At 38.3% G+C, this 14,109-nt stretch overlaps 1 protein-coding gene across 14 annotated transcripts in view; it reads right to left on the bottom strand.

Annotated features, from left to right (window-relative positions):
• The window catches only part of Tcerg1 (transcription elongation regulator 1 (CA150)), a 64,482-nt gene that overhangs the window by 2,283 nt on the left and 48,090 nt on the right, over positions 1-14,109 (bottom strand). For all 14 annotated transcript variants that reach the window (XR_001782385.2, XR_001782384.2, XR_386004.4 and 11 more), the window contains 7 exons: positions 12,451-12,569; positions 9,270-9,420; positions 5,468-5,632; positions 4,893-5,075; positions 2,309-2,488; positions 1,596-1,679; positions 143-243 (listed from right to left, as the gene is read on the bottom strand). Coding sequence is in view for 8 of the 14 variants with exons in the window: in XM_006526111.4 (XP_006526174.1) it covers positions 143-243; positions 1,596-1,679; positions 2,309-2,488; positions 4,893-5,075; positions 5,468-5,632; positions 9,270-9,420; positions 12,451-12,569 (983 nt within the window). In the remaining 6 variants the exon portion in view is untranslated. The remainder of the gene's footprint in view (positions 1-142; positions 244-1,595; positions 1,680-2,308; positions 2,489-4,892; positions 5,076-5,467; positions 5,633-9,269; positions 9,421-12,450; positions 12,570-14,109) is intronic.

Below are 14,109 nucleotides of genomic sequence, written 5' to 3'. Positions count from 1 at the left end.
TATCTGCCCGTGAGGAAAGCTGGCATCTTCTGACTCCTAAAATGAACACTGTCAACATGTGTGTGAGTGAAAAGTATGCTCTGGCCATTAGAGTACAGGCTAGGAGACAGCAGCTGCCAGTGGGACACCGGAGTGCACCTACCTGTATGTAATGAATTTGGTCTCTTTCAAAAGTGTCCTGAAGTCAGCTTTGGCAGTGATGTATTTGTCTCTGATGTATTCTTCAAACTCCCTTTGTTTTTTCTGCAGGGATGGGAAAAGGTAAGATTAAAAGGGAAGCTCACAAACTAAAACAACTTCTTTATTAACGTCACAAACCATGGAGTCCTGTAATAAAACAGAAAAAGACAAGGCAAGGATATGTCCTTTCTGTAAAACTTGCTGTAGTGTATAACATGCAAAGTTCATCTTTAAGGAAAAGTAAGAATATGAAATATTCTAGCTGAATATGAAAGCTTGCTATGTGTGTGTACTCCACTGTTCAATGGTCTACAGGGTCATCTCCTTCAGTCTCCATAATGTCCTCAGGAGGGAAGCACGAATGAGAAACTAAGGATCAGGCACTCACTTATTTCCTATAGAATATCTATCTATCTTCAAGCAAAGAACAATAAGACACAGAGTGTGGACATACAAAGCAAATCCGTACATACGGAGCATTTAGCTTCTGGTAAGGAAATGGTAATGACTGTTAGGTATTAACTATACACACCTTGCTATCAATTCCCTACAAGTTGTGGGGTAAATTAGAAACTGACAGTGGGTCTCAGCTATCAGTCTATCACTCTTTCCCAGCCATACATATTTTGTAGTCCACACATTAAAAATTCAACAAAATAATAAGTAAAAGCCAAAGGGATAGAACAGATTATAGTAAGCTTTTTTTGGTATTATTCTATATATCAGATATTAAGTAAATTTGTTTCCTATACAGAAGTCAGAGTGCGAGAAATGGAATGTACTTTTAACATCTCATGCGTTAAGAGATTCTGCTACACTAAAGTCTCCTCCCCAAGAACTTAGGACCTCTTACTGTTTTGCCGGTGACTTAACAGGAAGGTGCTGTGATAGCTTAGGACCAGCTGAAACCGACTGACTACAGTCTCATTCAACCCCACCCTTAAATTCTAAGCTTTACATTACTACTTCCTCACGACTACAGGGAACACAATTTAAAAGTCAGACATGTGATGCATGCCTTTAATCCCAGTGCTAGAAAGGCAGAGGTAGGTGGTTATCTGTGAGTTCAAGGCTAGTCTGGTCTACAAATCAAGTCCAAGGACAGCCAGGGCATTTACAGAGAAACTCTTGTCTTGAAAAACAAAACAAACAAATGAAATGTACTTAAAATCCTGGTCTACATTTCATATACTTTAATGTAATACACTTAAAATGGCCAGTTTCTCGGTTGGTCAAGCCACTAGTGATGAGTATGCTGCACCTATGGATACTCATCAAGTTCAAAGCAGAGTAGAGCACACACGTCTGTACTCAGCACTCTGTAGGCTAAGGCGGAGGTTTATTAAGAGGACAACCAACACTGCACAGTTTCATGTCTGCCTAAGCTCCACAGGAAATAGGACAAATCCCCTTACCCTGTCACTGGAGGAGAACTTAATGCACCGAGGATCTTCCTTAATTATTTTTTTCACTTCTTTCCACGTGGATGTTAAGGTAATCTTTGAAAAAACAAGCGAAGAAAAAACATAAATATCATTCCCTTTTCTGCAGGGAGTCAAACTGCAGCACATATGGTACATAATATTCCACACTGACCTGCAAGCTCTTGTAATGCCCAAGCGTAAGTGGACTAGTTAGGGGCAGGGAGCAGCTCTAATGCAATCTCTTTTTGCAGCTTGCCACAAGTTATTTTCATGGCCATACTTTCAAGGTGGCCTAAGACAATCACCTGCAAACCCTGTATTTACATGGGCAAACATCATAACTTCTGAAGAAACCATCACCAAAAAGAGCAAATAAAGAGGAAGAAAACCTGGATGACAAAGTGTACGACCTGCCAGATAAGGGGCTGCAGTGCCACACTGCAAGGGGAAGGAGGGGAGCCCACCCGTAACTCACAGCTAAGGGCATTCACCAAAGAAGCAGCTGCGAAAAGAACTAAGTCCTGACTAGGGAGAACATCGTGACATGTTTAAACAGAGGAGAAAACGCAGAAGAGAACGTCATAAAACCTAAGAATTCAAATAACAGGTCTAAACAAAACACTAAAAATCACATCAGTATTTTACATCAAACTATAAATGAAGATTCTGGAGGAGGAAAGGCGGGGACAATAAGGGACTCTCACCGCAGAGGTTTCGTCCAGAAGCTGCCTAAAGTGCTCCCTTTTCTTTTTGGTAAGCGCTTCAATATGTTCATTAAAAAGTTTCTCTTTCTCCTCTCTTTCCAATAAGGACCCAGATTCCCAGCGGTGGTCTTTCCGGAGGGTCCTCCTAGTATCAGACCAGGACACATCTGAAGAACGTACCTAGAAAATAAAAAAGGAACCAAGTGAATTTTGTATATTCCATAGTAAGAAGCTCAACACTGTAGTCAGGAGGTAGTCACATTTAGAAACTAAAAAATATTTCCTGAAAAATAAATAGATCTCTTCGACTAAACTACATCATAAATAAATCCTATGTTAACAGATAGGACCACTACTGTCAGCGAGTGAGTTTCTTCAGGACACAAGCTCACCATCAAGTTAACTAACAACCAAGCAATGTTCATTCCCAGTATCTTAAGCGAAAGGCTGTGATAATACCATTTTAGTTCAGAAGTCTCCTACAATCTACTTTAGAGCACAATCTTAACTCACACTGATCAGTTTCTTGATGAAATAACTACTCAGACTTGGGGAAGTTGACAAAGATGAGCAGCAGATTTCCATCAGTCACAACCCATAAGAGGTTTAAACTGTACTTTATATCTCTAAATGCTGTGTCATTTAAAAGTAATGTTAATTTTGTCTTCTTCCAGCACTAAATATCTCCTCCCCAAACACAGTACAACAAACCTTGTTTTGCAAGATGATTCAATAAGTAAAAGGCACTTGCAGCCAGGCTCAGGGACCTGATTGGAGTCACAGGAACCCACAGAGTAGGACAGACTCCTGAAAGTTGTCCTCTGAGGTCCACACATATTGCACAGCCCAAGGGCATACATGGATTCTTACACAAATAAGTGAATGAAAGAAAGTAGTTTTTATAAACTCAATAGACTGGGTATGGGGAATGGAATTCAGCGCAGTAAAGACCAGCCATGATGAGTTATAGTTCCAAAAGTGAGAAGTTGAACATTTTCTTCTATGACATGAGGTATTATGATAGCCACCCTCAGATCTCCTGCGCATCTAAACGGGGGGCGGGGAAGTTTAAAATGTCTCTAGGTGCTGATAGCTTGATCTTATATATAAGATCACGAAGACTCCACTGAAACACTGTTAGAAACAAGCACTTTAGTAAAGGGTATAAAACCGCCATACAAATATTAGTAAAATTTCACAAGCAATCAACATGTAAAGTATGAGAACAATCTCACAAGCTCGGAACAGTATCAACACTCCACCTTCAAAAGATAGTCAATATAAATATAAAATTAAGGAGTGAATTACTTGCATGCTAAAAACTATTAAACACTGATAAAAACTGAACAAAGTACAATGTGACTGATATTCTGTGCCTGCTGATTAGACAAAGTTCTTATATGCCTATGGCGTCACAAGATCCTAAGCACCAAGGCAATCTTGAGCACAAGAAACAAAGATGGAAACATCACATTCTCTAATTTCAAGATAATAATACTAACTTTGAAAAAAAAATATAGAGCACATCACGGATCTGGCTGGTTCACCAACACCACTAATAGCAACTAAAAGTTGTCACACTACAGACAATGATAGGAAATGGGAGAGAATGAAAAGACAGAGAGGAAAGAAGAAGTATACAAATACAGAATTTCTCTAACATTTAACAAACATCTAAATATGTGCTTGACATTGGAACTACAATTGTTTCTTTCAAAGAGCACACTTGTATTTTTGAACAGGACAATGTGGTAAGTGTTACAGTACTGTATACTGAACACCCAGATGTGGCTGCAGGCAACCTCAAAGGGAGGTCCAGTGTGCCCTCTTCAAGACTGAGAGACTGTGACACTGCAATGGGAAGGTGAGTAGTTGCCACAGACAGAAGATTGGCTTCATGTTCAACAAAGCTGCACACCAAGGACCAAGGAGAGCAAGGATGGCACACAAGGACTGAATGGTCTTTCCTTTATCCAAGGTGCTGAACTAGGTATGGTGGTACACTCTTCAAGGCAAGAGAATAAGCACTTGAGGCCAGCCCAGTCAAAGGAAAACCATATCTCAGAGCAAACAAAGAAATTGACTTTTAAAACAAAGTAAAAGCAACAAGAGTTAAATTTGACTGGCACACAACTGCTGGGTGTACGGAGAACCTTCACCTCTTTCAGGAGAGACAAAATGAGGTTTGCTGTCCCCTAAACCACTGCAACTGTAATTATAACAAATTAGGGGAGTGCCAGGAAGGAGAGTTCAAATTACTGAAAATGTCAAGAATGCAGAGCTCCCCCCTCCCCCAACTCCCAAAGCAGCAGAAAGAAGAGGGAAAAAAAAGTAAAAAAGTCTCAAGCGTCATCTCTTGTCAGTCCCCCACCAATCCTGTATCTCCTATCGTCCACAGTGTAGCCACCATCCAGAACGATAATGACCCTAAAGCAGCGTTTTCAACCTGTGGCTAAGAATCCACTAATACCAAGAACTCAAGTTTTAAATGCTCTAGAAATAACAAGTTATGTCATACTTCATTACAGAACACGGGTAAATACAATGAACGTCCAAAGTCCAGTAGTCAGAGGAAGAACTGTACCATGTCAGACAGAAGAGCCTTGAAGTTCTGGATAGCCTCCTCCCGTTTGTGCTGCTCTCTCTCCCGATCGATCTCTTTCGTCTGCTCAGAGCGCGCCTTCTGAACTTCTCTTTCCCGTTCTCGAAGGCTTGCCTCAATGCGGGCTTGCCTCTCCAGCTCTTTTTCTTTTTCTGAGTCTAAATTCTGTAAAAATAAAATGACATTATCCTCTTTACCAACTTCATTAAGATTTTCTCACAAGCTGGGTGGTAGTGGCAAACACCTTTAGTTCCAGCACCCAGAACTAGATAAATCTGAGCTCAAGGCCAGCCTGGTCTACAGAGTGAGTTCTAGGACAGCCAGGGCTACACAGGGAAGCCCTGGTTTGAAACTAAAACAACAAAAAATTTTTTCCATAAAATATCTTGTCAAAAGTATTCAAGTACTTTTCCCCAGAACATTTCAAAATATGTCTTCCCAATCAACCATGAGACTCATAATTTCATCTTCTTAGCCGCAGCATCAAAGCAACACACACTCTGAGACAACAGTAACAATGTAACATAGGGCATAACAGCAGGAGCGGTAACAGTTACCTTGGCTATTTTCTCGATGTACTGTTTGAAAAGGTCTTCTCTCATTGATGAACTATCCACCGCTTTATATCGGGGGTCACTTTCTACTTTGTCTTTTACTTTGCTCCATCGAGATTGACTATCCAAGTGATGATTAGATAACAGTTCAAAGAAATCTGATTTAATCTAAAACAAGTGAGAACAGGATGATGCACTATGAGAAATTCTCCATGTTTTGAGTAGTTAACAATCCAGTAACTTACTACACTGTAACAGACAGCACTACACAGACCACAGCATTGAGGTTGATTACAGCCGTTGTGCTCACTCAAACTGAGCTGCGCATAGCAAGAGCCAGGCTTATGAAGTAACAATAAAATACTCTAATAGGAAGATGTATCAATGGCTTATTTTATAAAAACTAGATGAATAACTTTTGTTCATAAAAAGTAAGAGAAAATTTCAAAAATCATTCAACACATATAACAAGTCTTTATGACTTGATGACAAATGCCTAAAATAAAAAGATAAAAAACTAGCCGGGTGTGGTGGCCCACACCTTTAATCACAGTACTTGGGAGGCAGAGGCAGGTGGATTTCTGAGTTTGAGGCCAGCCTGGTCTACAAAGTGAGTTCCAGGACAGCCAGGGCGACAGGGCTACATAGAGAAACCCTTTCTCGAAAAACCAAAAGGAAAGGGAAAAAAAAAAAAAAAGCTAAAAAACTTGTTACAGGGCAGTGGTGGCGCACACTTTTAGTCCCAGGACTCAGGAGGCAGAGGCAAGAAGATCTTTTGTGAGTTCCAGGCCAGCCAAAGCTACACAGAGAAACCCTATTTCAAAACCAAACCCCCAAAACAAAATAAAAACTTATATTTGCTTTTAAAAACACAGTATTTATACCGACCTTCATAAGAAAACTAATAATTCTGTAATTATTAACCATTAGTTTAAAAAAGTATTTCAGTGTCTGTGACTTTTAACTAGTTAAGTATTTATTCTGCTATAAACTCAGGGAACGCATCTGTCACATCCTAGCACACATTTAGTGTCAAAGGCCCTGAGTAATACTAAACTTAGCCCCCCAGTCCAAGAGCAGTCTGTTTAACAGAGAGGAAATGTAGGAGGCACTTGTCTCATGACTCTCCAGTGAGTCTGAATTATGGTATTAGGGCTACAGCAGAAGACACCCAAAGTCCAAAGGATTCTGGCCAAGCATCCCTTTACTACTGGGATTAAATATTTTTCCTTGCTGTCTGACCAAGGAGTGAGGAGTTAGGAAGCAAATTAGAATTTAAGATGTGTGGCACAAGAATTGTGCTTCCTACCTATTCCCATTACTCCCTCCTCTCAGAACTGTACTTTCCCCTCTCAGACAATTATGGGAGGCTATGTTCTTTTTGAAAATCATTTGTAAGGTTCTAAGACAAAAAATTTCACAAGCATTCTGCTTCAGAAATATTTTTAAATATCAGCTATGGATTTTTCTGTTATTAAACTTGAACCTTAATTAACCTTTTTATTAACCTTTATATTAATAAAAATGCTCAGAAGCCCAGTTTTTCAAGTATTAAAGTATTTGATGTAATAGCACGATTTTTCTATTCACCTTGCCAACTTTGTACCTAATAAATATCAATCGTAAGTGTGTCTGATAACTAGAAGGCAAAATTACACTAAATAGTATATATACTCTATGTCAAAAGATTTGTTCTAAGCCATGAGAATTTATATTAACTTAAAAGTCTCTAAACATGTGAACTATATAGTTAGTCTTTAATGTGTGTGATACTTTAAATAACCTCTTACATCATGACATACATGCTAGGGCTGCTAAGCACAACAAGTAGTCAATACCTGAATAAATGGAAAAAAAATGAAATTTACCATGAGCTTAATTCACAGTCCTGTTTTCTATCCTTACCACAGCAAAAATACTTACACCACATGGCATAACATTTTAATTAATTAATTAGTTAATTAATTAAAACGCCAATTGTCTAACAGGGTTAACTCCAGGCCTACAGCATCAAATGTGTGGTATGAAGAACGAAGTATTTACAATGAGTAAATTGCAGTAAATAAAAGTTTCAATATTGACTTTTGCAAACAAAGTGCACATAAGCCAAATAAAAGCAGACCAACTCTAGGGAGGTGGTTTTCATAAACTGGAAAGCTGCGCAGACGCAAACCTCACTACTCACACAGTCAATTACCTCCTGCTGCTGCTGCCAGTCTCACCACTAACAAGGCTACAATTATCTTCTAATTTTTTAAGTGTAAGATTAGCAGAAACAATACAGAGAGAGTGATAACATTTTTATTAACCAAATACTTCACAAAATGTGAACAAGAGATCTACTTAACCCTTATAAATTCTCTCTGGTCTAATAATCCATTTTGTATTTTTGAAATTAGCTCAGACTTTCAGTCTTTTATAAGCCAGAGGATAAAGAGGTCAGGGGGAAAAGTAAGACTAGTAAGTACCAGAACTGCGGACGTTAAAGCAACAGTACAAGTAGGAAATCTCTAACAGTGCACCAGTGATGAGCAGCTCTTAAAACTAAATTAGAAAACTGCAAAGACTAGCACTTATTATAAAAATAAAATCCATGTTATCTCAAACATGTTTAGAAAGTTATGCCATAAATAATCCAATTTGTAAAAGTGCAATGATAGACTATCAAATGATCATTTACTTGGTTTTCTTTAATTGAATATGTTATTCTAAAAGTCAAAGGTAGGGGATGGAAAGATGGTTTAGCAGTTAAGAGCACTAGTTTCTCGTCCAAAGGACCAGAGTTCAATTCCCAGCACTCACATGACAGCTCACATTAGTTCCAGAGCTTCTGACACTCTCACACAGACATACATGCAGGCAAAAGACCAGTGCACATAAAATGAAAACTAAATTATATACTTAAAAAAAAAATCAAAAGCAGCAATTTATGGGATTTTAAATGAACATATGAGATGTGATTTTTTTTGTTCACATGATTTTTCTGTATGTTTAAGAAGCATAATAATTTTAAGTCACCTGTAAAATAATTGTATAAAAATTTACTTTGAAGCCATCAGATAATCAGAATTCTGCTATTACTGTCAAAAGCTGTTTCATCTAACTAGCACTCTTACTAACTTAATTGAAAGAGGCGTCTTAAAAGTGAGCCTTCGGATTACTGCCCTAACAAGGTTTCTTCACAGAATCTGTAACATTTTAGCTTTCCACGGTAAGCAGCAATTCTGAATGTCAGGCGTGATTAGGCTCCAGACCCCCTTCCCCTATTACAAAGAGACCGGAACACTGAGGAGAGTGACTGTTTTGATGGCTGGGCACCACTGGGGTCATCTGCCCGCTGTTCTGCCTCCACAGTGCTGAGCTCTCTGTTCCTGGCATTGCTATCAAATGACATTTCAGATGCATTAATCTTTAATAGCTGACCTTTAATTCTGATAAGCAATAATTTATATGTAAGATACGTTTACTAAAAGATTAGAAACTAGTTTACTAAAGTTATATTTTTATAGAATACAAAGAGTAAGAAGTCCTTTGAAATTCAAATGTTAACATCTAAAAAGACTTCTGAAATCTTAACACACTTTAGTGATCTCAGAGCATGCAGTTCTAAAACCCAGTTCCAGGTTGACAAGGCACCTTATTTATCAGAATTTAAAGCAACTGTATATAGTTTGCTTACGTTCATAAAATAAGCATTATGAAAAGAGGTGATTATAAAGTGATTATAAATGTGTATGACAACTGTGCACATCCAAGGAACACACATGCAAGTGCTCCCCTCCCGCCTACAACTAAGCCGCCTCACCTTCTCCCCTCTCGTCTTCGAATCTTCTTTTTCTTTCTTCCTTGCAGCTGCCACAAACTCATTAAACAATGCTTCTCTATCTTTCATCTTTTCAATTGCTTTGAATCTTGAATCTTTAGCATGTTTGGCAGCAAATTCACTAAAAGTAGCTCTGTAAGAAAATGGTCAAGCATGCTAACTTTAATTGACTATTTCTGTTTCTAAAACAAGCATAAAGGAATTACCACTTTCCTAGCAAGAACATATACCACAGACATTCGGGTCCCAAATTCAAACTGACCCACAGGAAGGAATAGAAAGAGTGACGGACTGAAAATGTGGTTAGTGAGTGTATGCTACCAGCCCAGATTAGGGGAATATAATAAATTACTTTTTAATAAAGGCCAGGAATGAAGAACACGTGCATCTAGAGACTTAATGACTCATCATGACACTCCAGGGTGTAGCCAAGGCTTGCTTCAAACACAGTGGAAAATCTTTTCTGACTACTCTTCACAAACTAGACAAAGGACGTAGGGCAACTTATTTAAAGCAGATGACTAGAGATGAGATGACAGTGAGTTACCTGAAGGAGAGAACTCCTGAGGTACACCCTACTGGAATTCATGTACAACACAGGGCTAGAAACCTGCAAGAGTTTGGGCACTGAAAGAGCAGAGAAAACACGAGTCCCCAGAAGACTGACTGAAGGATAATTCCCAGTGGGGCCTCAAACACAACCCACGGTTGAAAAGCATGGCATAACCACTTTCTGTCACCAGGATTAGAGTAAAAGAGCAGGGCTGAAGAAATGGCTCATCAGTTAGGAGCACGAACTTACTACTGCCCTTCTTGCAGATGACCTGAAGTCGGTTCCCACCACCTACCTCAGATGGCTCACAAACAACTCCACTTCCAGAGGAGCCAACACCCTTTATGACTGTTACAAATGGAAAATGAGGCTTATTTAATCTCTTTTAAAATAATTTTAATTAGAAAAACTAAAATGCATTATCTATGTTAAAACAAAGATTATTTTAAATAGGATTGAAAATCTTGCCTAAACAATGTGTGCAACCATAATAAAATTTGAGTTATTGAGAATGAGTATCCCAGAAAAGTCAACCACATATACTCAGTTAAATGTCATCTTGTTCATGATACATCAAGCACCTTACTTTATAATTTCAAACTAGAAAAATAATGGTTTAACAATATTTTTAGTTTAAAATCAAAATTTTAAAGAATTTATTTGAGATATTTATGATACATAAAATACCTGGCATCTTTTACTCTAACAGACTACAGCGAGCTTTTTTAAGCATTAGATTCCTATGAAGTTTTGGGGATAGTGGCTTTGTTTTGTTTTGTTCATAATTTATTTCTCAATTTTCCAAAGCACTATTTTAAAACAGCAGATGGGGGGAAAAATCCTCTGTGGGAAATAGGTGGATAATTGGTAGAGAATAGAGAAGTATATTTTGGCCATAGAAAATACATTTGAAATTTTCATTATAAAAATGAAGCTTTCATTAGTTTACATACAGAGATATCTATGATACGTTTTCATTCTTTCCTATTTGGAACAATCTACAGTATTTTAGTACTAAAGAGTTTTGTTTTGCTTTTTTATATTGGTCTTCTCCAAAATAGTTCAATAGGTAATATCCTCTCACATTTAAGTTATTCTCGTTTTCTTCTATTTACTTGATAAAAGTGTTATTTATGGGCCAGAGTTACAAGAAGTCAATGAAGCAACATAGCACACCTCAGACATCTTACCTTTCCCCCACAAAATAACCTGCCGTGTACAGATACAAGCACTTTGACACTTCTATCTGCCCAGAAAGCACACTGGAGGGACCAGAAATACAGTGGGATTTACTCACCTCTCTAAGAGCACCACTACTGTTGCTTTTACAATTCTGATTATTCCCAGACCAATGAGGGGTTTGTTTAGTTGGTTGGTTTTTTTGGTCAATGTAATTTTTTGCTATTATTGTGCATACATGTGCGTGACGTGTGGCTGGGTGGGCACAGGTGGAGGGAAGAATAGTCTTTGTGGGAATCAGTTCTCCCCTCTATATTATGAGGGTTGTAGGGCTCACACTCAGGTTGCCAGGTTTGAAGAGTGCGCACCTTTACTTAGTGAGCCACCTCCTAAACTACCATTAAGGAGTTTTAGTCAATATCATTTTACTAATCATAATACTAAATGATTTTACTAAATCATTTGAATATACTATGGGCAGAAGCCTTAACCTAAGAACTTGTCAGCATATGGCTCCTTTGTTCTTCCATAGCCATATAATATATTAATATTCCAGAGAAATACTAATCTAACCTATTCACATTCAGAGTGTCTCACATATCCCAGAACGTCTCTTGTAAGTCAGTCTTAGCTATGACCCGTAATGTATGCTCTATGAAAAAGCTCAAGCCTGTTTGTAGTATGAAATTCTAACCCCCAAATGTTACACTCTTCAGAGCCACAAATACTCAATAGTTTCCTATACTTTGTACTAGTAAAACATTTCTTTTTACACTGTGGACTTAAAAAAAATTACATTAAATATACTCTAATCACTCTTCCATAGAGTTGTTTGTACCAAAAAAAAAAAAAAAAAAAAAAATTGCTTAACAAAAATAACGTGTACTGTAAGTGTCATTTAATCCATGAACCCATGCTTCCAGCCTCTCACTGTGGAGCCCCATGGAGCTGGAGTTGTAGCTGAGTGGTATACTGCCAGCCTAATGTAGAGCTCCCAGTTCTAGTCCTTTTGTTTTTCCATATAATATATTCTGACCATGGGTTCCAATTCTAATACCTTAAAACTTAAAACATATAAACACTTCCACAGCTACGCATGCAGTACAAATCTATAGACACACTACTTGGGAGGCTCAGCAGTCTGAAACACTCTTAGGCAAAATAGCAAGAGACACTGTGGCAGAAACAAAAAGAAAATAAAAACAAAAATCCCCCAGGTCACAAGCAACCATGAACCATTCTTCCTGTCTATACTACTCTGAGCAATAGCAGAATGAGGAGAGCTCCTGTCACAACTGCCTCATTTCCTTGCTTACTTTCTTTATCTATTAAACAGGTCTAACCTCATTACCCCAATCACCCTGTCGTACATCCACACTTGAGCTCAGGGAGAGCTGACCACACTGAGAGGTGACTACAGTAAACACATACCTTGGATTAAACTTTGCTTCTTCCATCATTTTTTTGAAATCTTCCTTGGCTTGCATTATTTTGTTTTTCTTTTCCCTGCGTTCTTCCTCTGCTCTGGTCTTGACATACTGATCAAACACCTATTCCAAAAAAAAAAAGTAATTTGATAAATCAGTCTTTTTATTAGAGAATTTCAAATTGAAGTCTCCATAGGAACCGTATAGTCGGTGTCAATCACTAACCATAGATTGATTATCTCCAGCAAGTCTCACTCTAAACCTTCACCAGAACAGTACAGAAGCACACAGCTCTCCAGAACCAAGGAGAAAAGAAAAGCCCTGTAGTTTGTCATTTTTCCCCAATAATATACTACATATTTCAAATCTAGAAACATAAAAGCTACAGTCTTCTTGAATTCATTTTAGTAAAGTCAGTAACACAGAACCCATAATTTAATTCACCTTCAATATTTAAATCTATGCTACAGCATTTTCCTCTACTTAGTACTGTACAGCTAAGATGACAAGTTAACTGAAATGTAAATGTCTGGTCTCTAAAATGTCTATTAAGCCTTATTTTCTTTGTCTATGGAGCATCTACACTAAACAGCAGATGTGGACCACAAAACCCCACATATCATGTGACCCTTAAAAAGCTTGCTGATCCGTTAAAAAGGGCAAAACAAATATCTCAGATAACTTGATTTCTGAATGCAGCATGCCAGACTAAGTTCCTCAGAATTGAGGCAGTTCTTTCTGAACTATGAGGGGTTCAGAAACCTCAATTAGGCTAATCTAAATAACCCCTCATAAGGACTTGCAGGGGCTCATCTTCCTGTAGAAGCTGCCTGAAAAAGACCCGTATGAGATCAACCCAGTGTAAGGACCACAGACAGACTTTAAGTAGCTCCATTAAGATGAAGGTTTTTTTGGTTTTGTTGTTTGGGTTTTTTCAAGACAGGGTTTCTTTGTACAGCTCTGGCTGTCCTGGAACTCACTTTGTAGGCCAGGCTGGCCTCAAACTCAGAAATCCAGTAAAATGAAGATTTTTAGCAATTGAAGACTGCCAAGTAGAAAGGCCACTGAGTTGCCTGTGTTCTAGTAAATGGCACTACATACAGGCTGGATAGCACCAAACTGGCCATGGTCTGAAGACATGAGCAAGGAGGGAAACTCTCAAGGGAGGGTATGGGAAGTTTGTAATAACAATAACAACAGCAAAGTAATGAGAGAGAATTTTCCATAACTGAAAGATAGCAGTTTTCGTATTGCACAATGCAATCTTCTACTGGGATGTATCTTAGAGGAACATCAGATCACAGAGGACTAATAGAGACTCTTCATAGGTACAATGTCTGGGGGGATTCAAAAACAGATGACACTATAGCATCAAAAACATCTCTGAATGTTTAAAACAAAGCAATACTTTCAAAACCCTTAAGAAACAATGCTTAGCTAGTCACACAATCAAAAAAATGCACAAACAAGGCTTCCTCAAATATGTAAAATGTAATAGTTATCAACACCCATCTCCACGTAAAAGCAGCAAAAACCTCCCACAAAAACAACCTCTGAGTAGGCTCAGAGGAGGTGGAGGGGCCACAACTCTGAAAGCAGCCCAAAATGTAAACACCAATAATGAGCTCCGTAGCAGAGCACAAAGAGCACCCTGGGCTTCATC

The sequence above is a fragment of the Mus musculus genome, chromosome 18 (genome assembly GCF_000001635.26).
Source record: "Mus musculus strain C57BL/6J chromosome 18, GRCm38.p6 C57BL/6J".
Classification (NCBI taxonomy): domain Eukaryota; kingdom Metazoa; phylum Chordata; class Mammalia; order Rodentia; family Muridae; genus Mus; species Mus musculus.
This window is presented reverse-complemented; position numbering and strand designations above follow the sequence as displayed.